Raw genomic sequence first — 26,929 nt, 5'->3', positions numbered from 1 at the left:
ACCTGGGAAGCCTGTTTGGAACAAAGTAAATGCTGTTTGCAAAAAGGTAAATTTTGGTAATGCTCTGTCAGATTGGCTTAAAGAGACACGTATCAAGGCTGGCCGTGCGCCAGGGCCCAGGCACATTTCAGAGGTGAGATGAATTGGACAGTTAGCATCAGTCCTACTTCGTTCCCGGCTGGCCTGACGAGGCAGGTCTCTCTCCTGCATCTCCAGCTTCTAAGGACCATGGCCCCCCCCGACACATGGGAACAGCCTCTGGACAACTTATGCATATCCCCTGCCCCGGGTCCCAGCCCCTCAGGCTCCAAGTCCCGTGGCTGCGTCAGGGGCCCTCAAGGAAAGAGCACACGTTGAACCCCTTTGGCTTTTCCTCTGGCTCGTGACGCTTCCCCACAAGTAGCTGCTGGTCGTGACGTTCACCATGGGCTCAGTGCCTGCCTCGGGTGTGTCTCTCGGGCCCTTTGAGGAGTGGCCCCTGGTAGAGGAGACGGTCCTCCAGTTCTTGCTGCACTCCCGTAGGTGATGTCACAGGTTTCTGAGCGATGGCTGACCTTGCATGACTGGTAGACTCCTTGAGGGCAGGGCCGAGGCGGGATTCCCCTGCGGCTGCCTCAGTGCCCGGTGTAGTGAAGAGAGCAGAGGGCTTTGGGTCGGGCCGGCCTGAGTTTGCATCTCTTCAGCTGTTAGCTGTGGCTTCAGAGCCACTTACCGCACCTCCGCGAGCCTGGGTCTCCCCATCTGGGCAGTGATGGTAGCCAGGCAGGGCACACTGGTTACACCCACCACCCACGGGGCTTGCACAGTAGTTGTCTGCCGTGCTGAGAATCAGCGCGCGTGAAATACCTGCTGACTGTCATTTCAGGTTTTACTTCTACCAACTGACTGACTCAAACCATACTTTTCTCTGTATTCACATTTGCGGAGTTTATGAAGATGTGGAGATTAGAGAAAACCAGAAACATGTTAACACGTCGATTCCCAGCAGCACAGCGTGTTTCTTAACTCTGTTTTTGTTTTATTAACTGTGTCAGATTTGTCTTTGAGCTCCTCAGATTCTCAGCACAGGGCCTGATTCCACAGCAGAAAAACAACACACAGTTCCTAGCAGGGTTGGCTTGTTTGTGCGTTCAAGGAGAGACCCCAATACGCAGGTTTAAATTTACACTTAGGTCTCTTTGCAGCCCAAAACTTGATTCTACGGACTTTAGCAACCTTGTCCTAGATTTTAGCAAGTGAGCAAAAGCAAAGTCCTCAGTGATTGGCAGCTGTTGTTGTGGTTGGCTGTGGAGCCTTTTGGTCGAGGGGATGTAAATCAATAAAATATCCAGTTTCTATTGTCTGCCTTCGTTTTAAAGAGGGAACTCGGGTCAACTAACCTGGCAGCACCTCCAGCCACCAGCCACTCTGGGGGTCCCGACACACTCACCTTTGGTCGTGGTCTTCCCCCAGGCCGTCGAGTCCAGCCCCAGAGCAGAGAGCCCTGAGACAGGACGTAGCAGACATGTTATCCCTGCTCTGCTGCCGGCCAGGGTGGAGGCCGGGCAAGTCGGTTTCGCTTCTAGAGGATGAGAGGCCTCTGGGGTGAACAGTAGTGCTTCAAACTGTCCTGGGAGGCTAGGGCTTCCCCAGTGGCTCAGTGGTATAGAATCCGCCTGCAGTGCAGGAGCTGCAGGAGACATGGGTTCCATCCCTGGATCGGGAAGACCTCCTGGAAGAGGGCATGGCAATGCTCCTCCATATTCTTGCCTGGAGAATCCCAGGGACAGAGGAGCCTGGTGGGCTAGAGGTCCATGGGGTGGCAAAGAGTCGGACATGACTGAAGTGACTTAGCGCAGGAGGCCGTGCAGTATGTTGGAAAGAAAACCGTGTCAGGAGTCGTGGGGCTGCCCTGCGTCTGACTCAGCACCTTGGGACTCACGTCCGTCCCTCTGAGCCTCAGTTTCTCATCTGTAAAGCGAGGCCAGACTGGATGGCTTTTTTAAGGGCCTTTCTGTCTCTAACCTCCTGTTTAAAACGGGTTCTCGGTGAGGCGAGAGAGGACCGGCGTGAAGGCCCTTCTCAAAGCCCCGTTTCTCTCTTTTTTGTCATTTCCAAACCAGAAAATGACAGATGGCGAGACCTGGACAGGAAGTGCCCCCTTCAGATCGACCAGCCGAGCGCCAGCATCTGGGAGTGCCTGCCGGACAAGTGCCAGGACAGCACCCTGTGGCACCGGGAGGCGGCCACCACCTGCGCGGTCACCAACCTGATCAAAGACCTCAGCCTCAGTGACCACAACGGACACCCGTCCGCGCCCCCCAGCAAGCGCCAGTGCCGGTCGCTGTCCTTCTCGGACGAGATGGCCAGCTGCCGGACGTCGTGGAGGCCCTTGGGGTCCAAAGTCTGGACGCCGGTGGAGAAGAGGCGCTGCTACAGCGGGGGCAGCGTGCAGCGTTACTCCAACGGCTTCGGCACCATGCAGCGGAGCTCCAGCTTCAGCCTCCCGTCCCGCGCCAGCACGCTCTCCTCGCCCTACGACCCGGCGGGACTCCACCCGCGGCCCAGCGGCCCGCCCGGCCCGGGGGTGCTGGGCCCGGCCACCTGCGGACAGGCAGGCGATCTCTGGGGCCCCGCGGCGAGCCCCGTGGGCGGCGGCCGGCTGGACATGCAGCGCTCCCTGTCCTGCTCGCATGAGCAGTTCTCCTTTGCGGAGTACTGCCCGCCCTCCGCCAGCAGCACCCCCGCCTCGACGCCAGAGCCGGCCAGGCGCTCGGGCGGGCTGGCCCGCAGCCGCTCCCAGCCCTGCGTCCTTAACGACAAGAAGGTGGGCATCAAGCGGCGGCGCCCCGAGGAGGCACAGGAGCAGAGGCCCTCCCTGGATCTTGCCAAGATGGCACAGGTAAGAGTGCCCTTCCCTGAGGAGGCGCTGCAGAAGCCACCAGGGGTGTCTCGGAGCCTCCCTGGATCCCGGTCCAGCCCGGGCAAGGGCAGGGTGCCCGCATCGAAGAGGCCCGGGAAGCTGGTTCATTCCCTCGTTCTTAAAATCTGATACGGTGAAAAATGAAATCAAGCCCCCCACCCCCCACCCTTAAAGCCATTGCCATTTCAAAACAGAAACGCTCTCTCCCGGCACTAGCAGTGCTGGCTGTGCAGGAGCAGAGAGCCAGGAAGAGGCAGGCGCAGCCTCACAGACGCTGGGGGTCCCCTCCTGGCCCTTCTCAGGGGCCTCCCCCAGGAGCCCCTGTCCCCACAGCTGCTGTAGGAACCGCTCGCACAGGCGGGGTTCAGCATCACTCAGATCATGCTGATCCCGAGGTCAGGGCGGTGAGTGACGGTTTCAGAGGATGAGACGACAGGGACTGGGGGGCGGGGGAGGCACGCAGTCTTGTGAGTGAGCTGCCGAAAGCGTGCGTCCAGCAAGAAACGGCACTCACCCTCGCTGCCCCTGGAGGTGTGGCCTCTGGCCACGCGCCCTGTCACTCGCGCGTCATCCTCTGTCTTGGGGCCCTGGCCGCCCTCGCTCGTGCTTGGTCTCGGGTGTTGGTTTGACTGAGCTGAACTTGGAGTTAATGCACCATCATCAGAACAGCCTCCAAGCCTGAGAGCTGCCTGCATTGGGGAGTCCCGAGGGTCAGATCCCCAGGAGCAGGGCTGGCCCCTCGAGGACGGATGCGTACGGTGGGTTCTGGGTCCGGGGGGTCCTTGGGTGCGCAGGGCCATCTTTTCTAGTCTTATTGTCTGAGCTTCAGTCGCGTCTGGGCTTGAGGGAATGGAGACCAGCTCGGTGGTGAGAGGTTGGCCTTGCTCGGGAGCATGTGGCCACGTCCAGACAGGCAGGCTTGACGTGTCCACTCCTTTCCAGGCGGGCCTCATGGCCTTCCTTCAGTGGCCAGCACTGCCTTTTCTCCAGGCCTCCTTTCAGCTGAGAATGAAAAATACAGCTTCTGTTGATGGCATTTCCTCCTTTCTCCCTTAGTCCTCCGTCCCAACCTACAGGTCCCCACCCCAAAAAAGAAGAGAGGCAGGTGTCTCAGGTCCAGAGCCCCCGCCTGGCCCCCAGGTCCACTCTTTCTGGCCACCTTTGTCCAAGAGCCCAGGCCCTGGCTCTGGACCAACGGGTGGTGCCTGCCTTTCTCTGTGCCCATGGGGGTCACCTGGAGAGGACCCGAGGGGAGGACCCCACAGGACCCCCGCCCCCAACCCTCCCATCGCTGCTTTCCCTTCCTCCCAATCGCTGCTCCAGGTGAGTCTGAGCTGGTCAGCGATCTAACACATTCATTCAGGTTGGACAGGCAAGTGGAATTTTCCTTCCTGGAGAAATGTAAATAGGTAAAAATGCTGGAAAGGTGACAGAATTGGGCAAAGAAAATCTTCTGAAGAAAATCCAGAGCCACGAGTTCTGGGTGTGATAAAACGGCTTCAGTTAAATTTTTAATGCTGAGCTTATTTTATTAGCTAATAAGCTAGATAGGTAATAAAAACAATGTACATGTGTTATTATATTTTACTGGCCACAAGTTGGAATAACACCACGGGCATCGTCGGAGACATTTCCCGCCCTCACTTGGGGAGAAACCGTTTAAAAATACATTGTTTGGTGGGGCCGTGCCCAGATGTATAGATTGCTTCATCGGCTCCAGGCAGGCCTCCAAGATCCTGAGGAGGCTGCCCTCTGTCCGCCTGTCTTTCCCCAGCCAAGGCCTGGGGAGGGCAGAGTCCAGGGAAAGCAGAGAAGGGGCCCCTGGGAGGCATGTGGGCCTAAGGGCTGCAGCCAGAGGCCTGGAGATGGATGGGCCTGAGCCGCCCCCGCCACCAAGCCTCTGGACCCGGCCAGCCCTCTTCCCATCGGGTGGCGCCTGCTTCGACTCCCCCACCGGATGATTCATGGCCCTGGAAAGTGGGCCTTGCTCCTCTGGGAACCTCAAAACGCCAGGCCCAGGGCCACCTCTGTGCATCTGAAGAGCCTTGGATGCAGTCTGGAGCATGTAGGACCCCTGTGCCTGGTACCCTGTGAGCCGGTGTCGCTGGCGCGGGACTTCCTGCCCCCAGACTCTGTCCTCCGCATGGGCTTCCCGCATCAGTAGCCACCGGGGAGGGCCTCCTGTGCCAAGGGTCAGCGCTACTCCGCATGTCCTGCTGGCAGTCCGTCCGCTGGACCTCAGACCCTCTCGTGGGTTTTGGATCTTGGTTTGTACGTTTGTCTACCTGGTAGGAGGGGTTCCAGGTGAGCTCCGTCCTCCAGGAGCCCCTGTGTGCGTGGACTCTGGGCCCAGGTGCTTGAGAGACTCGGTCTGCAGGTGCAAAGCGAATGGGGCAGAAGGCTGGTGGCCCCAGAGGTTGGACCTCTGGGATGACGGGCAGCTCTGAGAAGCCGTGGCCTCCCCCAACCCAGCAGTGCTGACCGGGGCTGGGACCTTCCCCAGGGTCTGTGTGTAAGCCCCCAGGGGCACCCCGGAGCCTCTCCAGACTGCCGGTGGAAAAAGGACCAGGGAGAGACCCCGAGAGAGGCAGGCGGGCGGAGAGACCAAACGCTCTGAGGTCCGGGGCTGCCTCATGCCCACAGGGAGCCGTGGGTGGGCCCCACTCTGAGGGGCAAGCTCTCAGCTGGAAGCCTGGAGCATGAGGGTAGGTGTGATCTCGGGCCGGGGTACCCCTGGAAACAGGCCCTTCTGGAGCACGGTATTCCCCTTTAGGTCCTCACTTGGCTGGACGGGGGACGTTGATAAATCAGACAGCCTCAGAGGTGGGGCAGAAGGCTGGTGGCCCTGGAAAAAGTGCTTCACATCTCTGTATAGCAGATAAATACTGTGCCGACCCCCGCCATCAATGTAGGACTGCTGGGAGGAACAGGAAATCACGTGTGTGCACATGTTTAAGTGTGTTGAGTAGATGTGTCCATGTGTCTGTGTGTGTATATGTATGTGTGTAGCTTATGTATGGAGGTCTGCGTATAAAGGTCTGTGTGTGTCTGATTATCTGTTGACATGCGTGTGTGACTCCGTTTACATGTACATCCCCCGTGCTCTGCCCCCCGCCCCCACCGCCGGGGAGCTGACGGATGCTGACCATCGTCATGGTGGGGGGCCCAGGGCTCGCTCTGGGCATCTCCAGGGGCAGAAACAGGCCCTGAGGGTGATGTTCTGCAGACTCCCCTCTTCATGCGTCCATCTCTTTCCTTCTGTTTTCAGTCCTGGCCACTCACTCCTTGTCAGTTCCTCTTCTTGCCTTATCCGTGGCTTCTGGAAACGGGAAGGAGGCCTGGCCTGCGGCTGCATTCTGCTTGTAGTGGGCTCTGCCCGGGGGGCCAGGGGTAGTGAGATGGGGCAGAATCCGAATCTCCACCTGCCCGAGGAGGCTGGTTGGCGCGAGCACCCTTGTCTCATGTCTGTCACCCGGGGAACCAGGATGGAGGGGACTGCGGGAGCCTGCCAGGCGCCCCTGCCCACCCAGCCGGGGTGCGGGCACAGCGGTCCAGCTGGCGGCAACGGTGGCTCAGCTCCCACAGCGGTGGGGTGCGGGTGGGGCAGGGTGGTTAGCAACTGCTTTCAAATTGTCTTTACTGCTTCTTTTTTTTTTAAATTCTGAATATAATTTTTTTAACTTTTGATTTTGCATTGGAGTGTTACCAATTAACAGCGTTGTGCTCGTCTCCTGCGCACGGCAGGGTGACTCAGCCATACATATCCACGTGTCTCTGCTGCTTAAAACCTGCATGCCCCGCTCTCGGGCGGGGGAGCTGGTCCCGAGTAGGGGAGGGTGACTGCGGGGAGGAGGCCCTGGGGGGCGGATGACGCAAGGACCTGGCCCCGAAAGGCCCTCTCTCCCTGGAACTGCAACTGCAGCCGCTCCGTCCACAGAGCGAGAGGCTCGGAGGCAGCCGTGCCAGGTCTGACCCTTTCCCCGACCTCCCCGAGCCGCTTTCCTCGGGCCCTTGCAGCCTGGTGTTTCATATGAAGCCTCAGCTTCCCTTTTGCAAAATGGCAGCGTGTGCCAAGGAAGGCAGGGCCCAGCCTGAACATGTGAGTTGTGTATTAGCGGGACTTTCACTGACAGGATTATTAGTGCCTGCATTTTTTGAAACTTGGTCTGACCGCCCAGCATTGGTTGACCCCCCAGCAAGCCCTGGGCTCCGCACGGCCACTCAGACCTGGATCAGGTATGCGAGCGTGCGTAAGTCGCTTCAGTCGTGTCTGACTTTCTGCGACCCCACGGACCATGGCATGCCAGGCTCCCCTGTCCATGGGATTCTCCAGGCAAGAATCCGGGAGCGGGGTTGGCATTTAAAAGCAACAGTTAAAGATGACCCACCGAACGCTGTGCCCTGGGTGGGTGTCACAGGCCCTGCCGTGTTTTTTAAGTCCAAGCTGGTCATCTTGAAAGAGCAACAAGTTGTATTTCTCACAGTGCCTCCGACAGAAGGGAGACGCTTGCGAGGAGGGGTCCGGGGGTTGGAACAGAGGTTTGATTGATCGCAGCTGCCCACATGCTGTGGGCCCGCACCTCCCAGCACAGGCCTCTGAACAGGCAGCAACTGTTGTGTTAGCAGATGTTGGAGGGGCCTGTGAAAGCTGGCCAGGGGGCAGTTTGGGGTAAGAAAGAAGCCTGAGTTGGAAGCTATGCTGAGAGCCGGAGCCCGCAGACGGGTCCAGGAGGGCGGGTTGGCCAGGGCCGCGTGGGCTCTGACGGGGGAGGGCTTGATGCAGGAAGTTGCCCGAAGGGTCATCTCAGAGGCTCGTCTATAGCTCGTGCCACTCTGCTGGCAAGGTCCCTGGGCAAGGCAGCTCCTGGCTGGCCCCCTGCCCCTCTTCTGTGTGTGGTGGGACATCCTTTCCCACGGGGTGGCCCTCACCCCACCTGCCGCACTCCCTTCTTGCTCGGGCCGCCCGGCAGCTGCAGGCCAGCTGGGCTTTCTCTTGGCAGGGTCCCTGGGCCCAGGCCGGGTTGCCCAGGCCTTTATGGCCCTCTGTCCCCCTCTGCCAGGGGCGGCCACCTCCCCGGCTCCAGCTTCCTGCCACGTTGCACCCTCAGCACCCTTCCTGACAGCCTGGGGAACCCTGCAGACGGCAGGCAGAGGAATTCAGAGGTGGGTCGCCCTCTACAATGCGGGATGAACACAGGTGCGAAGATCTTAGAGGAACAGTCATGGGAAGCCCTGGGATTCCAACTGAGATGAAATTAACGCTAAATAAGAGGAAAGGCTTGGGAACTCCCTGGCAGTCGGTGGTTAGGACTTGGTGCTTTCTCTGCCATGGCCCAGGTTCAATCCCTGGTCAGGGAGCTAAGATGCTGCCAGCCGCGTGGCATGGCCAAAATTTTTTTTTAAAAGCCAAGCCAAAACCCACTGTGGATGCATAGCAATGGTTGCTTCTGATGAGGGAACAGGCTGGGCCTGAACAGAGGAAGAGGTCCCTTGAGACCCAGGCTGTCAGAATGACGGATGCCCAGGGTGGCAGCTCCTGCTGTGCCCAGGACGGGCATCGCCGGCCAGGCAGGCTGTCCCTCCGGTTGAACTTACAGGCCATCTAGAATCTTCCCCCGCAGCGGTCTTTGCAGCCACTGCTAGCTGATTCTGCACCTCTGCCCTTGTCCACTCCTTGCTGAGAGTCAGGAGAGAGTTGGTGAGTTGCCGAAAGCCACGTGGCTCTCTGGAGGAGGCTGGGAAGGCCAGGTTCGGGGCTCTTCCTGTGGCGCAATCTGCCCCCAGGCGCCCTTCCCCGGTGGCTCACGCTCATGGACGCAGAGGCCATGGAGATGAAGCTAGGAGCTCTGGGGTCGGGGGGGCTTGGCTCCCCATTCCGTCCCTTGTTTGAGCTCTTGGTGCCCTTGGGCGGGTCACCTCTGTAAGCCTCCGTTTTGGTGTCTGGAAAGCATGGGAATGACCGTTCCGTTTCCCATGGGTTTGGATGGGACTCTGGTGGTGTGGGTCCAGCCAGGACGATGCTGTAACAGCGGAGCCGCTCCCCGCAGCCTGCCTCCAGACGAGAGCAAGGCTCACCACCCCTGGCACAGGGGTGCTGTGACCCCGCGGCCTGGAACAGGGAGAGGCCAGGGCAACCAGTTTCGGCTCTCTCTAGTCCTCTTTCCTCTCTGAAACACCGCAGTCCTTTTCTCTCCAAAAAAACCCAAAAGGGATTCTCAGAATTTGAGGAAACCCCCTGGATCCCTCCTGTGTCCCCAGGCACAGCCACCAGGTTGCATAAGCAATCTGCTTAAGGTCACTCGGATCAGGGCCGAGTGTTGACACAATAGCTTTGATCTCCCGGGGAAAAGAAAAATAGAAGGAGTTCAACTGGGGACATGCCAGGGAGGCAGCTTCTAATGCCACTTGGTGATTTTCCATGCTTTAATCAAGAGCTTCGCTGAGCCAAAGGGTGTTTGAGGCGACAAAGCTCTAGCGGGTTCGCAGGAGTTGGGGGGCGGCTCGCTGCCTAAGCCAGGGGCCCAGACGAGCCAGATGAGCTCTGGGTACCCTCGCCTCGCCGGGTCCCCGCTCCGGTGCCAGGTGCGGAGGTGGCCGCCCCGCCCTCAGGAGGCCAGAGCCTGTGGGCAGGTGGAAAGCACATCCGAGGACATCTCCCCATCCCGCTTGGTGAGAAACATCCGGAAAACGTCTCACACATGGTGCCGGGCATTTCCCAGGGAACTTCCTACGCACGGCGGTCCCTGCTCAGTGGCCCAAGCCCTGTGTCGGGCAGCAAGTGAACGACCAGGAGCCCGGCGCGGCATGGTGTCAGCGCCCTGTCCAGGTTACTGCACGTGCTGGGCTGTCTCGGGGGGTGTTTAAAGGGGCCCGGCTTCTAGCATGTTCTCTCAGTGCCTTGGAATCGTGTGAGCCGGGCCATAAGCCGCGAGGCGGCCCTGCCGCTGTGCTCACGGGGGCTACTAGCAGAAGTGCGTGTGCAAAGGTTGGAGTCAGGAAGGGGCGGGGAGGAGCCCAGAGTGCCCGGAGCAGGACCAGGTCGGCAGGGGACCGGAGCCTAGGGGGGCCTTCTTGGTAGGTCCTCTGAAGATGCTTGTCTTTTACTCTGAGTGCTGTGAGGGGAGCCTTAGAGAGTTTTAAGCAGGGGAGTAACAGCCCCCCGTCCCCAAGCTCCTGGTGGCAGGGAGCAGCGTGGACTTAGGGGTGGGGCCGGCTGTTGACAGGCATGCCAGTGTGGACCAGCGTGGAGACACGCCTCCTTGTAAGGGGTGCAAACCTCCCAGAGGTACGGCCAGCAGGCCCAGCCAGGGGATCGATCTTGCATTAGCGTCCAAGTCACCGTGGTCACAGACCTCACTCAGGGGGCCGAGTATCCATCACCTTAATCCCCAACGATAACGTTCCTTAAGCTGCTGCATTCAGAGTTGGCTGGCGGTAAGGCCCTCGTGTTATCCCGCATAGAGCCCTCGCTTTGCCTGTATCTCTCCGTGATCTTCCCTCAGTAGCAGTGACGGGTAGCTGATCCCTGTGATTTGCTTTGTTTCCACACGTGACCTTGGAGCCATCCTGCCCCCTACCTTTTACGCATCAGGCTCCCTCTGCCGTCCCCGGGAGCTCGGTTCCTACCCTTCCCGTCACCCCTGCCTCCAGCCTCCATCTCCTTTGCTGAAGGGTCCCTGGTCTTGTCCACTTGAATCTGGGTCTTCTCTCCTGGACTCAGCTGGGCGACTCGGGGCCACAGGAGGTCATGCCTGCACCCCTGCAGGCTCGTCCTGCTGGGTCGCATCTCAGGGGTGCCACATTGGGTCTGTTTAAATTGGCTGGGGCGGCATCTCTGGAAAATGAGAACCTACTAACACAGGCCAGGGAGCCCCACGCAGCCTGGAAGGATGCAGGGGAAGGGGTGCTTGACAGAAACCCGGAAGCATTCCAGCGTTCCCGTCCTATTCCTGGCTCCTCATCGGGGATGTCGGGGTCACGCCCCCCGGGAAGGCGCTCCACGCCCTCGGTGAGCCGGTGGGTCAGCCCCCAGGAGGGCAAGAGACCAGGAAGCAGGGAGCCATGTCCCTGAGACGGACGTGATTAATTACGAGCCGACGTGCCTGCCGCCTGCCCGTGGCTTCATCCTGTACAGGCTGCTGGCTTACGTGCGGACTCGGGTCGGATGAAGTTAGGCCCTTCGGTAACAGTCCTTGATTGTCCTCAAACATGGCATCAACCTAGACTCCCTCTAAAATTTTTGTGGAATCAGCGGTCCTGAGTTCCTGCCCTCTTCTTGCAGCCTCAGGCCCCCGTCGAGAACTTCAGAAAGCGAATGCCATGCAAGAGGGCCAGTCCTGCGCTGTGTCCCCGAGCTTGCAGGAACTGGGTTTTGCCTGGACTCGGGAGTGGGTGTTAATTGCCTATTTATGGCGAGAAGATTAACAATGCCTCCTTTGAAAGTTAGGCATAGTAGAACCCTTGGATAATTCCTTCTGGGGAGGGAGAAGGGTGGCTTTTTTTTTTTTCCCCTGCCTTGGAAAACAAAAGGAATGGTTGGTTCCAAAATATAACGAATCACCACGAGCTTCATCTGTGAGCAGTAGCAGTGAGCTCACATCGTCATATGTCACTGAAGGCCACCAGGCCCAGCCCCCTTCCCTGAAACAGTGCAGGGGCCTGTCCTGCGTTTAATCTCCGTTGACTGGGTGGTGACTGTGGCGGGGGTGGGGGGCGGGGAGCGCTGCAGCTGTTTCCTTTCCAGAGCCCTGTGCCTGGGGAATGTGCCAGGCTGCCTGGATTAGCTGGGACCCTCTGCAGGGGGCGGAAACCACCCCATGAGTTGGAGAGTTTGGTGTGGATGATGGTTAGGCAGGTTCCTGAAGACCGAGGAGGGGAGAGGGCCACAGTGGGAGGGGCTGCCCTTGGGAGGGTGGGGCTCGGCAGTGGGGTCCACAGGCCCACTGGGGCTGAGGACGGGAGGGCCGTGAAGTGGGTTCCGTGAATGTTGGAAAAGCTGCAAACTGGAAGCAAGTGCTGTGCATGGACCAGATGCTCCCGAGGGGTGAGGAGCAGAGGCGGCCGCAGGAAGCAGGCGAAGTGATGCGCCTCCTCCAGCCTCGAGGGCTCCCCCAGCCCGCCTGTGGGCACAGCCTCTGGCGGGGGGCGCAGATAGCAGAGCCCCTCCCCTGGGGCAGAGTGCAGAATGGGAGAGGGCCTGGAGCTGACCCTTGGTGTGGGGCAGAGGGGCTCGTCATCCTAGGGCCTGGCCGTGGGCAGACTGTGCAGACCCAGGCAAGCCCTGTGCCATCGGTACCATTGGCGTCCTTGGCCACGGGAGCTAGGGGCCTGCTCCGTCCTCTTCTTCACTCTGCACCACCCTTGTCTGCACTCAGAGACACTTCCCTGGGGAACTGCTGGGCGCCTGGCACTCAGGATGAAGTCCAGGGGCGTTTTCTGCAAGACGCACACCGTATCACTTGTATCAGCTACTGTCAAGAAAGGGGGTGGATAAGACACAAGCAACTTAGCGCGGACTCCCTGGACATGAGTTTGAGCAAACTCCCAGAGATGGTGGAGGACAGAGGAGCCTGGTGTGCCGCAGTCCGTGGGGTCGCAAAGAGTCGGACACGACTGAGCGAAAACAATAAGCCAGCACACGATAGGCAAGATAATTTCCGATGGCAATGCGTGCTGCCAAGCAGCTTGAGCAGGCTGGTGTGGTTTGGAACGCCAGGTGGGAGAGAGGAGGTGGAAGGGGCCGCCTCCGGTTGGAGGGATGGGGAGGCCCCCCAACCCCGAGGAGGTGACCGGACGGGGGGACGCCTTCAGCTCCCACATCTTCACCCACCAGCCTGGCTGAGGCCCTGGGGAGCCAGTTCTGCTGTCCTCATCAGACTGGCCTGCGTCCGTAGCAGGAATAGGAGGGAGTTCATTGTTCTGACCCACCACCACCACCACCCACCCGCTCCTGGGGTGTGGTCCTTTATCCACCCAGGAGGGTTCCTCTCCTTCCTCTTCAGGGAAGAAAATTGAGTGTGGGCTGCCTGCTCACCTGCCGAGTTGGGAGACCACTGATGGGTGCCCTGGTCACTCTTCGGCCCCCATGACCCGTGGGCAAGACCTCCCCAAAGGGCCCCTGCCAAGGGTGGGTCCTGCCAGCCCTTGCCACCCAGGGGCCTGGGTGAGGCCGGGACCCAGGCTAGGCTTTGGGTTCCCTGCAGGTGGGGTGGGGGTGGTGACGTATGGCCCAGGGTCTCAGGACTTTCTCAGGAACCATGGCTGTTCCTTGTCTAATCCACTAGGCTCACACAAGGATGGAGGAACCTCGATTTTCTGATGTCATCCCGTCTCAACAGACTCATCCTCCCAGCCCTTGGGCAGACAGGCTTTGCATTTCTTTCTTTTTTTACTTTTGCCCGTACCATGCAGCCAAAAGGGGCAAACTCTTTGGGAGTTTGCTCCAAGTCACGTCTGTTGAGTTGGTGTTAAATCACTTGCATATTATCCACCCCCTTTCTCAACAGCTGATACAAAAGTGACCATGGTGAGTGTGGAATCTTAGTTCCCCAACCAGGGATCGAACCCTCGTCCCCTGATTGGAAACACAGAGTCTTAACCACTGGACCACCAGGAATGTCCCAGCTTTGTCTTTCTCGAGTTGTGAGTTTTCTGGCTGGAAAACCAGGGCACCGAGGTTTCAGCACCAGGGCCTCCCTCGGAGGCTGTTTCCACTCTGCCCGAGGACTGCAGCACAGCTGTTGTGATCCTTCCACAGTATCGGGATCCGTATCCTTCTTCAGTGCAGGGCTGGAGCACACGGGAGACAGGCCCTCGGTCTGGTTCAGCCGTGCCCAGGGGAGGTCCTGCAGGTGGACACATCCCCAGTCTGAAAGCATCCTCTTAGCACCCGAAGCAGAGCCTTCGTTACCTGTTCCTGAGATTTGCTGGGGGATCTCTAAGCCCTTGGCCATCGCTACCCCCTCATCCCCAGAGTGACTCATCTCCTGGGAAGGGCGGGCGTGGCAGCCAGCCCTGCACTTGCCCCAGCCCCGGGCCTGGCCGGCCTGCCCTCTGACCCTCAGCCAGGCTGTCCTGGACACAGGCCCCTGGCCACTCCTCTCCCGTCCCTCCTGGAGTCTCACTCACCCTCTGAAACAGTGGGCAGGCCTGGACGTGGGGAGAAGGGGCCTGAGAAACGGGCCTTCTGTGTCCCGGAAGGGAGGTTCCCAGCAAACCCCTTCCTGAAATGACTTGGCGAACAAGGTGCAAGGTGACCTTGAGGGTTTGCTGTGCTGATGGCCCAACCAGGCAGGGGCTGTGCTCACACTCACATAAGGGGCTCTCCTCGCCCCATCACTCTGATTCCTTGTCTGCCCCTTTCTCACGTGGGCACCCCGGGAAGGTCCCGAGACCAGGGCAGGGGCCCTCATGGGCCTCCCGGGTCTTCTCCCGTCGCGTGTCCCCTCTGGAAGGACGGGTCCCCGCTGGGACCCAGGGCCGTGTCCAGTCTCGCAGACGTTGGGTCCACCTTTGGGCCCGCACACCCTCCCACAACCCCTCGGTAGTTGGGACAAGCTTTAAACAGGCCTAATCCACCTGGAGAAGTTCCATCTCAGGTTAATCTGGAACAGTCTTGAACAATGGAAGTTTCCAAGAATTGATGGCAGATAGAAACAGAACAAGTATGCAGGCTGGGGAGCCAGCAACAGAAAAGACCCTTTTTTGTTGGGTTTAGAACCAGCCCGGGCAGGTGTGGCACCTGCAGCATGTTGGGGGTGAGCATTTCAGCCGAGGTAGGCTGATTATGCAGCATTAACTGTTTGGTGAGAGGAGGGACATGGCGTCTGAAACAATGCGAGGTTGATTGTATCGCTCAGCAGAGACAGCAGAACTTCAGCATGATGCACGCAGGGAGCCCGTGAGCAAACACTGTGCCCACATCCTCCCCTACACCTAGGCCAGTGGGCGGTGGAAAGGTGGATTCTGGACCTGGCGAGGCATGGCAGGGTAACTCTCGCCAGCTGGGGGGCCCTAGGTGCGTCACTGTCCTTCTCGGGGCCTCTGTGACCTCTGCTGTGCACTGTGGGCTTTGAAATTCTGGGGGCACCTGGAGCCGGCTGGGTGCACAGACACCCTCCGGAGGTGCTGGCCCCGGATCAATGTGGTCACCCCTGTCATCACTGGTATTTCTTTGACTTGTTACTGCTTGTGACCTTGGAGTTTTACCATTAGCCTGATGGGCAGCCCAGAGAAGGAAGCAGCAGGCTGCCAGGAGGCCTGAGCGGGGCCGGGAGGCTGGAATGGAGGGTGGGGAGGGCGGGTGCTTGTGGGTTACCTGCTGATTCTGGGCAGGTGAGGTGGGAGCAGGTTTGCAGGAGAAACTCACCCATCGAATGTTCTCCTCAAGACAGCCCTGTGAGATCAACACATCTTATCCATTTTAGAGGTTGTAACTGAATCTCAGCTCCATGCAGTGGAAACAGAATATGAGCCGTTGTTTTAAGTTTTTAAATTATTTCAAATTTTAGAATTTCTGGTTATTGTTGTTTAGTCTCTCAGTCGTGTCTGACTCTTTGCCACCCCATGAACTGCAGCATGCCAGGCTTCCCTGTCCTTCACCGTGTCCTGGAGTTTGCTCAAGCTCATGTCCATTGAGTCAGTGATGCCATCCAACCTTCTCATCCTCTGTTGTCCCCTTCTCCTCCTGTCCTCAATCTTTCCCAACATCAGGGTCTTTTCCAGTGAATCAGCTCTTCGTATCAGGTGGCCAAAGTATTGGAGCTTCAGCTTCAGCATCAGTCCTTCCAATGAATATTCAGGGCTGATTTCCTTTAGGATGGACTGGTTGGATCTCCTTGCAGTCCAAGGGACTTTCAAGAGTCTCCTCCAGCACCACAGTTTGAAGGCATCAATTCTTTGGCACTCAGCCTTCTTTATGGTCCAGGTCTCAACTTGCTAGTAGCCACAGTTAAAAAGAAGAAATGAATAGGTGAAATTAATAACATCTTTTGTTTAACTCAGTGTATCCAAAATGGTATCATTTCAACATGCAATCAGTAGAAGTCAGTCATTAGTAGGGACGTGTGCTCGTTTTCAGTATACCAAGTTTGCATGTACAGGACGTGTGTTATGGTTACTGCACATCCCAGTGGGACTGGCCACACGTCCAATGCCCGGTGGCCCCAGGGGGCTGGTGGCTCCTCTCGTGTGCACTTGGAAGTGGGCCACCTGGCCCCCCAGCACTCAGGCCGTGGGGTGCAAGGGCAGGTGTGGGCTGGCCTAGGGGCAGAGTGTGGTTCCTGAGCAGTCCTGTCCCTGGAGCTTGGCGGCCTCCTGACCACATTCTTCCTAGGAAATTGTATTTATGGCTCTAGCTTGCACCCCCTGCCAGGGCGGACCTATAGGAAAGTGGGGCCTGTAGCTTCAGCAGCCTGGGAACTTCAGACAGGGCCCCACCCACCATGGGAACCTTCTGGGCCCTCAGACTCCACGTAGCAACAACCCTGTGAGCTGATTCCAATCGGCATGCAGTGACGGGGTGCCAGTTTTGTGCAAGGGCCTGGAGCAGAGGCTCAGGGGCTCAGCACGCAGAAGACCCAGCCGCACCTTTAAGGAGCCTGCAGGCTGCAGAAGGGTCGGGTGGGAGCAAGTGTATCTAGGCAGCCACCTGCAAGCTGGTGAGGTGGTCGTGTCCTCTGGGGGTTTGGGTTCAAGTTGTGGACTCATCTCTTCATTCAGCCACTGCTGGCCAAGCTGCTGCTGTGTGTCGGGCCCCTGGAGGCTCCAGGGCTGCAGCAGGAGATGGTGACGCTCCACCCCAGCCTTCTATAGTCACAGCATCAACACTTTATCACGTAGAAACCTACAGACTTTGACCGGTGCTCGTAGCTCTGCCCTCTGTGAAAGTAAAAGTCGCTCAGTCGTGTCTGACTCTTTGTGACCCCATGGACTATACAGTCCATGGGATTCTCCAGGCCAGAATTCTGGAGTGGCCTTTCCCTTATCCAGGGGATCTTCCCAACGCAGGGATTGAACCCAGGTCTCCTGCATTGTAGGCGGATTCTTTACCAGCTGAGCCACAAGGGAAGTCCAAGAATACTGGAGTGGGTAGCCTATCCCTTCTCCAGCCGATCTTCCTGACCCAGGAATCGAAATGGGGTCTCCTGCATTGCAGGCAGATTCTTTACCAGCTGAGCTATGAGGGAAGCCCAGCCCTCTGTGCCTTGGTCTTTTTTTCTGGTTAAATAGGATCCGTAGTGGCTGTTGTTGGGCTTAAAACAGGATGATGACCGCTGTAAGGACCCTCCCTGGCACCTGATGCACTCTCTGGAGTGCTCCAGGAATCCAGTAGTCAGAACCAGGGATGCCTGGTGGGTTTGCCGTGATGTGTGCAGGGCTCTCCGCTCCTTCTCAGGGGAGCTGCAATGCTCCCTGGTGGGCCTAGGCCTGGTACCCAAGCCCCTCCTCAGACCACGCCTCTGCTGGAGGGCAGAGCAGAGACAGGGCCCCGAGATGCTCCCTTGACCGGAAACCGACACATGTGGCTGGAGCTGTGGTTGGGATGGCGCGTGGAGCGTTGGGACCTTGTTCTGGATGCCATCGGGAGCCAAGGACAGTTCTGAACAGGACGGTGGGGTTTTGGAGCTCTGTCTGGCTGGGGGTAGGTTTGCAGGGAGCCCCCAGGGCAGACAGAGAAGGCTGGTGCCTGTGTGTTTAGTGGCCCTCATGGAGATGGGGGGCTGTTGGAGTCCCAGTCATGCAGCGTGAACTGCTTTGGGCCCAGGGCCTTTTGGGGAATTCCTTGCCTGGCTCCTCTAGGCCTGAGTGTCCAGGGCCTGGAAGAGATGGGGGAGCTGCTGGCTGAGGTAACCTCTACAAGTCCACCCTGTGAGTGCTTCCTCCCCCCACCAGACAGGGAAGTTCATCAGGGAAAAAGGAGGATGACCTAGTATGTCCTTCGGGAAGCGAACTGAGTCAGAAAGGCCTTCCTTGTCCTCTCAGGAGCCAAGGAGGCCAGAGGCAACCCTCCTGAGCAGTGAGATGATGGGACCTCCTGCCTCAGTTTGGGTCACCTGTCTGGTCAGATTGCTGTCCGCACTGTCCCTTCGTGTTGAGACCCATTCACCGGAGCCCTGCACCTTGTGTGGCCTGAGCCCCACCCTTTGAAACTTGGGTCCACACGTGAGGATAAGACACACTGCTGACTCTTGGCGTGTGCGACAGTGTGCATGCACTCTGCCTGTGTTTCCGTGCTCCACGGACCAGCAGGGGGCTTGGGTTCATGTAGTCACGTGGTGTCATGATTACAGTCCCCAAAAGTGAAGATTGCTGTTCCCATTTTGCACAAGAAAAAACCGACATTCAGAGTGGCAGCCAAGCTCACAAGGTTAGGCGTGGCGGGGCTGTGCGGTCCAGGTTCTCGCATTTATCGGGGGGTCAAGGTGGGACTCGGGGTGCCAGGCCCATTCCATCATCTCAGGTGTCCATGGGGGGTCAGGGCCAGCAGAGACTGGAGCTCAGCGCGAGTCTTCCCTCCTTGGCTGTGATGGGCCTGTTGGGGGACAGCCTGGCCCTGGGCGCTCAGGGCTCTGCTTGAGGACAGGACAGTGGCCAGGCTCAGGGGTCAGGGCCCAGTCTTGGGGCGGCAGCTGGGATCTCACGTGACATCTTGAGGGAAGCCTGACCTGGTCCCTGCTGCGCCAGCTGTTGGAGCTGTCTAGACGGTCTAAGGTGACAGTTGTCACCATCCTAGAAGAAGTAGGCTAAAATTGGAGTATCACAGAAATCTGAAACTTCAGATCGAAGTCATGGCACTGAACAAGTGCCTAAGTGGGGACACTAATGGCGGCCTTGATGAAGCCCATGGAACTGCAAGAAGGAGCCCCAGGCTTTTTTTTTCTTTCTGGCTGCACTTCCCGGCATGTGGGATCTTAGTTCCCTGGCCAGGGATCAAACCTGCGCCCTCTGCATTGGAAGTGTGACGTGCTGACCACAGGGAAGCCCAGCCCTAGGCTTCTGAAGAAGTACCTAAGGCTTAGTGTGAGAGGCTGGTGTGGGGGAAAAAGACAGTCCCCTCCTCCCTGGACCTTCCCGACTGCCCCAGCCCTCGAGCTACCCCGCAGTGCAGGCTGGTGCCCGTGAGACTCATCCAGAGCCAGCCAGTAGGGAGGAGGGAAGATATGGGCAGAGTCAGTCCTTGCCCCGGGTCTCAGGATTCCCTGCGGGGCCCCTATGGAGGCCAGACCTTCAGGGCAGGGGGCCTCCCCTTTGCCCCTAGTCTGCCCAGGTTTCTCTTCTTCCTTGTGGTTACGGGTGGGACAGAGGGCGGTCGTGAGTCCCTCTCTGCCTGGGCCTCCCTGACCCTCAGTCTTTGACCCTGTGCCAGGGGTTCTGCAGGGACCACCCTTGTCCCAGAGTGGAACCTCAGGGGATCGGAGGCCCAGTGTCTGTTGAGTCCTGTGTGGGATGTGACTTAACGGTTTATAATAATAGATTTGCTATTCTAACTAGCACTCTGCTGAGAGCACCCCTGGGATGCTGAGGGTTCAGTGGTGCCCCGCAGTTAACAGCCAGTGCCTCCAGGAGTACTAGCAGCCGTCACCTCCAACCATGTAGACTGGGGTCAGCAAACTCCTGTTAGCCATTTTTGCAAATTGAGTTTGAGCGGCGCACAGCCATGCCCGCGGCCTGTGGCTGCTTCCACGTCAGTAGAGAGACCACGTGGTTCTCAAAGCCAGCAGCGTTCACTGTCTGTCTCTCGCAGAGACTGTGAGCAGCCCCTAATGGAGATGACCCCGTGCCTCAGTTTCCCCATTCGGAAAGCTCGACCGGCATTTGTTTGGCAGCTTCTCGCGAGAGCGGGTTCCCCAGGAGGGCCCGGCGCCATGATCGCGGTGGTCAGGAATGTGAGGGGTGATGTCAGGCGGCCCGCCCCAACTGTTTCAGGCCCTGCTGGCTGTAGACTTGGCCCCTGTGGGGCCCCTTCCTCGTGGGCCATGAGAAGGAGCCACTGGGAATCCCCTGGTGGTCCAGCAGTTAGGACTCTGCACTTCCACTGCTAGAGCCCAGGTTCCATCCCTTGATGGAGAGCTAAGATCCCAAAAGCCACGCACGGCTGAAAAACACACACACACATAACAGAAAAGAAGGAGGTGCTGCTGGCCAGGGAGCTGCCAGAGCTGGTTGCTTCTGGCTCACCAGGGCCCTGGCGTCAGGACGAGCTGTTCAGTATCTCAGTGCACAAAAGCGTGATACCTTTTTAAGAAAATGAAAAACCGCCTCCTCCCAGCAGCGACCTGGCTCTGGAGGCGCTGGCTGGGTTGCTGGTCCAGTCTGCAGTGCTCCCCTCTCCTCTCCTCCAGGCCACCCTCCTGTCTCTGCGGCCGGGGAGCCTGGTTCACTTCCTCCTGCTTTCACCCCCTCCCCCGGCTCTGTTCTCATCATCCCTCGAAGAATTTCGGGTGAGGCCGTTCTGCCCAAGCTGCTAGGACACAACTCAGGATGCAAGGGGTTTTCGTCACTCGGGACAAACCCCTGGAAAGTTTGCGCTGGCTGGAGACGCAGCAGCCTCCCCGCTGCCAGAGGTGTCCCGGCCCCGAGGCAGATAACCAGCTCGGAAGTTGCTAGAGGATATTAGCTCTGTGGCGACAGAACTTGGCCCAGCGAGGTGGGTCTGGAACAGCATTGTGAAAATAAGGGCAGGAAGGCTGGCTCTGACATTTAAGGGCCTCAAATGGCTGCGGTTTCCATCCTGCCCGCCCCCCGCCCCCCCACAGGCTCAGTCAACAGAGGCCGGCCTGTCCCGGGGCCGCCCCACGCCTGAGAAATCCGAAGGCGGACCTCGGAGCCAAGAGGCTGCGGCCTGGGCTGAAGCGCCTTCGGGGACCGGGAATGTGGTCGGAAAGTTCTTAGTGCGACCAAGAGCCACTTCCACCACCACAGCGGCTGGCATCGGCCCTGCTGTGAAGCCAGCCGGCCACGAGCAGGTGGGGAGAGGCAGTTTCGGCATAGGTGCATGTCTCTCTGAAGAAGCTGCTCCCTGCAGGTCCCCTCATCCCCCAGCTTGTCAGCAAGGGGGTACCGTGCAGTGAACAGCCCGCTATATTCATGGTCGAGAGCAGGAAGACTGGGGTGGGGGTGGAGGGGGGCTCACAGTTTTTCCCAAGAATTGAGCTTCACAGACGACAAATTCTATGAACCTCAGCCCCCTGAGCTGAGCTGCTACTGCATCCCGGATGCTGGGAAAGGGTGTGTGTGTGGCCAGCAAGTGTAGCCCCTGCCAGGGAGAAACACACGTCTGCAGTTAGCCTGCATGAGACATCTGCTAAACTGAGGTCCCAGGAGCATCCCAGTCTCCTCCCTGGGAAGCGCTGGGTGGCAGTAAAGAAATGCCTCCATCAGCCTCGCTGTGGGCTGGGTGCCACTCTGAATGCTATGTAAGAGCTCCCTCCCTGCTCATGCCAGCCCGGGAGGTGGATGCTCTTAGCATCACATCCGGTACTGCCAGGGACCCAGGAGCAGAGACCCGAGGAGTGACTTGCCTCAGGCCATGGAGCCAACCCCCACCCACCCACCCCTGCCCCCGGCAGGTGTGGGGTTTGAACCCAGGTGGTTTTGCCGAGAGCATGTGCTGAGCTAGTGTGCAGCCCGACTCGGGAGGTGCAGGGAGGGGTCCAAAGGCTGGAGGTTTTCTAGGCGGAGCCAAGCAGTGGGGTGTGGAAGGGGAGGAATGCAGCTCTGGAGTCCTGCCATGGATGGCCTGTGCCCTTGCCTCCCTGCCCCGCAGCCTCCGAGGAGCACGTGTGAGCACCTTCGTGCCCATCTCCTGGGTGGGCCCAAGTGGACTCTCGTCCTGCCAGGCTTGTGCAGGAGGTTTTCTGAGGTCCAGCACTGTTGAACAGGCCTCACGACTGGGAGCTTCTTCCATCCTGAGCTCGTATATCAGAGAGGTAGAGAAAGCAGCCGTGTGGAGCCAACCCCCTGTGGCCTCGAGAAGCACTATTACTGTGTGATCAGGGCTAGACACATGGCAGCGGGCAGGAGGGGACCCGCTGACATCTCTTCCAGGGTCAGTGCTCTGGGACCCTAGCAGAGTGACCCTCGGTTCAGGTCCTGAGCCTTCCCGGGGTGGCACGTTGTCAGGCAGCACAGAAGATGACCAGGCCTCCCTGCTGGCCCCGTAGGAACCGCCATCTCCAAACACAGCAGTGTTTTCTGCAGTTTAATGTCTAGCAAAGCCCTCTCCCCAGACTCGTGCCGACCTGCCCCTCTCCCTTGTGCTGGACAGTCTGTGGGTGAGGGTGGGCACGGACCTGGTTCTTCTGAGGCACCTCCAGAGTGCCCACCCAGTCCTGTGGGTCTTGAGATTAGTGATGAGAACAGCAGCTGCCTTCAGTGGCCGGGCAGAAAAAGGGGCAGGTGGGAAAGAGCCCTAAAGTCTGCCAGAGAGCTGTGGAGCAGGCTGGCTGTGAGCAAGGCCTTTGGAAGCAGACAGAGAGCTGGGTGTGGGTCTAGCTGTGGGACCCTGAGCCTCGGTCTCCTTGTCTATGAAATGGGTGTGGTAATAGGGAGCTCAACGAGATGATGTCTGTCTAGCACTGAGGACATAGCGGCATGTAACACTTGGTTATGTCAGTTAGCAATATTCCTGTTGGAATGGGGGCACACAGTTGTGTATCAACCCAGGTAATTTTTCCAGATTCATTATTTATTGTTTCTCCTGGCTACAGAGTTGATGTGTGCATGTGTGCCGAGTCGTTTCAGTTGTGTCTGATGCTGTGCAACCCTACGGACTGTAGCCCACCAGGCTCTCCTGTCCGTGGGATTCTCCAGGCAAGAATACTGGAAGTGGGTTGCCATGCCCCCTCCTCCAGAAGATCTTCCCATCCCAGGGATCAAACCCAAATCTCTAGTTGATACATACATGTAAAAAAAAAATTTGCAAGTTGAGAAGGTAAAAAAAAAAAATTACAGTTTAGAAATGTAAACATACAGAAAGTGAAACTCCTCCAACATCTACACCCAGAGATACTATCTTGGAGTGTCGGGTGTAGGTCCTTGCAGGCCTTTTTCTAAACCCGTGTAACACTGAATGGAGACCCTCGAGGTCCCTTCCAGTCCAGGAGTCCATTGATTGCACAGGTTCGCACATACTGCGTGTGCCGTGATGACAGGAAGTGAGAATGTGTTCCTTTAAAAGAGAGAAGTGAAAGGAATAGTACTTACTGAAACAGAAAGTCCACGCACCTAGTACTGGTTTTCTACTCTATCCAATAAGAAAAGCAGACATGGTTTCAAAAGGAAAACTGACCACAAAATTCTTGGCCCTGGGCAAAACAGAACTGAATTCTTACCAGGGCTGTGTGATCCCAGCCCTGTGACCAGTGTGTTGATTCTCTCGAACCACGCGTCAGTGGTGATGCTGTTCTCCGTCTAACATTGCCGAACGCTCTCCATGCTCTCGGACACCATGCCTCGTGTGATGTAATCAGCCCCGTCGTCCATTGTGGGGCCCACTGTCTTGGCTGCCCCGAGTGCAGCGTGGCCAGCTGGTTTCCAGCCCATTCAAGCCCAAGAGTCACTTCCAACGTCAGCCCCGCACCGCGGACTTGGAGCCTGCCTGCCGACGGGCAGGGCCCTGCCATCGTTTGGTCTTGCTCCTCGTGAATAGTTTGCACATGAGCCCAGGGAGCTGGCTTGGCTGTGTAACGTCGTCTAAGTGTACCACTGCATTCTGGGGCCGCAGTGCCCAGGAAGGCCCACGCCACAGCCGTGCTCCCGGGAGCCCCCCACCGCCATGCTCATTTGGGACTCTCTTCTTTGTGGGGCCTGTGGTTCATCTTCCATGCCAGCCCTGCAAGGTCGGGGCACGCATTTGATGTGCGAAAACCCCAAAGCGCCACCTCCCTCGTGCTGTGTCTCCCCACCCTCGCCCCGACCCAAGGCAGAAGCTGGCCCCCTCCTCCTGGGTCGGTTGTGCTCCCCGTGTAGGACCCACGTTCAAGGGGATCTCTATCACCATCTGTCAGTCCAGCTCCTCTCTCCGGGGACCTGCTGTGTTCAGGGCACTGTGCCAGTGCTGCAGAGCAGGAGAAATAGAAGCAGGACCCCCATTCCTTTCAGACGGATCCCATGCATTCTGGGCCTGTTGCTATGTGCTGTGCACCTACTGTGCGCCAGCACTGCTTATGCGGGCAGATGGTCAGCAGGAGCAGAGAGACCACGTCAGAGCCAATGCTCAAGCCTGGAAGCCTGGGTAGCCCGGCAGAGAGTGCTAGGCAGAGAAGCAGGACGTTGCAGGGTGGGGGGTGGCACGAGTGACCGCCCCCCCCCGACCCCGAGGCTCGCTGTGTTGGCAGGAGCTGCTGGGGCTGGAGCCGGGGGGCAGGGGCAGGCACTCACGCCTGGCCCAGCCCCAGCTCTGCCAACCTGACGGTGCCCTAGAGGGCGATGGCTCATCTCCTGAAGTGACTGTCTCTCCGAATCCCCTGCGAGGCTTCTTGCCACTCCCGTTTCCCCAGCACCTCCATCCCGTATGGGCCTCGAAGTGCCCGGGGATGGAAGGTCTCAGTGGGGAAAGCTGCCCCTGGTTTTCCTATAGACTTCCAAGGGGGGCTGTGACTCGGGTTCCTTAGCAGCCCAGCCAATCTTGGCGCAAACCCTGAACTCGGTGGAAACACCCCACTTCAGAATGGGCTGCCTGCCGTGTGGGAGGGGGCGTCGCCATGGGGTGATCCTGGCGTGTGGCTGGGAGATGGGGGCTGACTGTGTCCTTGAGCTGCTCATAGCCCTGTCAACCTACACGTGGCAGGACACGGGGACCGGTCTGGCTGGGAGTGTCCAACGTGGCGGTGAAGTTATGAATGGGCCGCTGGACCGGGGGTCTGGGGAAGCAGTCCTGGGCCCTGGAGTTCATCTTCCGTGTCACCATCAGCGACCAAAAGACTTCCCAAAAAGCTGTGACCACTGTGCACCTTGGGCTTATGTAACCTTGGCTGTCTGGGGACCTGTGGCTCGTGTCAGCCTTGACTGTTGTCAGACAGATCTCTGCCCCTTCCTGTGTGTCTGACTTTTAAGAGCAGCCATGATGACCCTGGTGTGAATCTGCTTGCGGGGCTCCTCGGGACAAACATGGGTAGGTGGGTGGGGACATCGGGCTGCCCTGTGGAGCGGCTGGCTGGCAGACCCGGGATTCAGAGCGGACAGCATCACGTCAGAGCCGCAGGGAGACCGAGTCGCCTGCGGCCCCAGCCACAGTGCATGCTCCGCCGGCCCTGACCCTGCCGTTAACTGGGGGCCACAGGTTCTTGCCGCCCTTCTTTGCAGGCTGGAAAGGAGACCGCTCCTGCACATGGCAGGCCGTGGACTTTCTCCCCCAGCACGTGCCTCACGTGGGGCGGAAGGGGCCCTCGGGGCAGATGAATCAGAGTCTGCCTTCCAGTAACTCACTTCTGTTTGTTCTACTCCAAGTGGAAAATGCGTTCTCACCGCCGCGTTGCCCTGGCCGCCATCCCCACGCCCTTCCCCAGGGACCAGAAGCCTGTCTGTGGGAGCGCCCCTTCCTTCCCACCAATCCCTGCAAGGCCGTGGACCAGACACGCCCCTCTCCCGGAGACCCAGGGCTTGGGAGGGCCGGGTACCCAAGGCCTCAGGTCCCTTCCTTCCAAGATCTTTCTCTGAGCACCTTAGTGCTGGGTGCTAGGCAGTGTCTAGCCCCCAGCGTGTTTTTATCTTTGAATGCTTCATAAATATTTCCTTTGGTCACGATAACGAGCCTTTTGCTTTAGGATCCACACCCCAGAGTTTTCCTTCTTTCCAAATAAGGGAGATGTGGCTAGTGCCTGGGGTCCCGGGGGTTCCTTAGTGGCTCTGAGCACCCGTCTCTCCCAAGTCCACAAGGTGAACCGGCAGGCTTCGCTCTGGGATGGGTATTGACGGGAACAGCTAGGAGAGCCTGCCAGGTGGAAGCCAGCCCCTGCGGTTTACCAGCCGAGCCTCAGGCCCCATTGCTGGTCAGTGCCAAAAATGCAAGCCGGAGGATCCACCCGGCACGGGCCCTGACCGGATGACGGGCGTTCCTGACCTGCCTGCTGCGGTCCCCTCCCACCCGCCCAGCCCTTGAGAGCCAGACCACGCCTTCAAACGTCTCTCCTGCTTCTTCCCTGTGGGTCCCTCTGAAGTGGGTTCTGGTCGCCCTGCTGAGGGGTAGGGAGAGTGAGGCTCGGGCGGTGGGCCTGCCCACGGCCACATGGGGGGAGGGGTGCCCAGGTCTCCCTGGCTCCCTGTTGGATGCCGCCACCCCAGTGTCCCCCTAGCGACAGACCCAAAACCCATCCCCACCTTGGCTATTGGCCGAGCCACTCGCGAGTAGACCACTACTGTGGCTCAGATGGTAAAAGAATCCACCTGCAAGGCAGGAGACCTGGGTTCAATCCCTGGGTTGGGAAGATCCCTGGAGAAGGGAATGCCAACCCACTCCAGTATTCTTGCCTGGAGAATCCCACGGACAGAGAAACCTGGTGGTCTGCAGTCCATGGGGTTGCAAAGAGCTGGATATGACTGAGCCACCAACTCTTGAAAATAGAGGGCAGGGAGGGAGGCCTGGCTGCGGACACCCTGGCAGCGCCCAGCCGATTTCGGCTCCATGGATGCCCCTGTTCAGTCAGCATCGGGGCCTTCTTGCTGCCCCAGCCTTCCTGGCATAGAGGAAGCCCGCCTTCCTAGCTGTAGGCCTGCTCTTCCTGAAACCTGGAAGACATCCCTTCCTGGCCTTGAGCGTGGGTCTTCATCAGAGAAACTCAGAACAACCTGTGTGAGCCGGAAGAAGCCTCCGCTCCCAAAGCGGGCACAGCAATCATCAACCTAGGTAGTTTCTAGGAGCAAAACAGGACAGTGTGCGTGGGGTATTTGAGGTGCAGACAGGCAGCCCCTGAGGCTCTTTCTAGCTGAGTTCTCTGCAGGGCCCCAGCGGACCCAGTTGGAAAGCGCAGTCCTGGGCTCGTTCGTGGGCCCGTGGCTCCTCCCTCTTAGGGCTGCTGAAGCAACGGG

At 58.7% G+C, this 26,929-nt stretch overlaps 1 protein-coding gene across 2 annotated transcripts in view; it reads left to right on the top strand.

The window, feature by feature from the left end:
- The window catches only part of FAM53B (family with sequence similarity 53 member B), a 79,343-nt gene that overhangs the window by 20,968 nt on the left and 31,446 nt on the right, over window positions 1-26,929 (top strand). For both annotated transcript variants that reach the window (XM_061403810.1, XM_061403811.1), the window contains exon 3: window positions 2,103-2,881. In XM_061403810.1, the coding sequence (XP_061259794.1) occupies window positions 2,103-2,881 (779 nt within the window). The remainder of the gene's footprint in view (window positions 1-2,102; window positions 2,882-26,929) is intronic.

This window comes from Bos javanicus, chromosome 26, assembly GCF_032452875.1.
Source record: "Bos javanicus breed banteng chromosome 26, ARS-OSU_banteng_1.0, whole genome shotgun sequence".
Taxonomy (NCBI): domain Eukaryota; kingdom Metazoa; phylum Chordata; class Mammalia; order Artiodactyla; family Bovidae; genus Bos; species Bos javanicus.
This window is presented reverse-complemented; position numbering and strand designations above follow the sequence as displayed.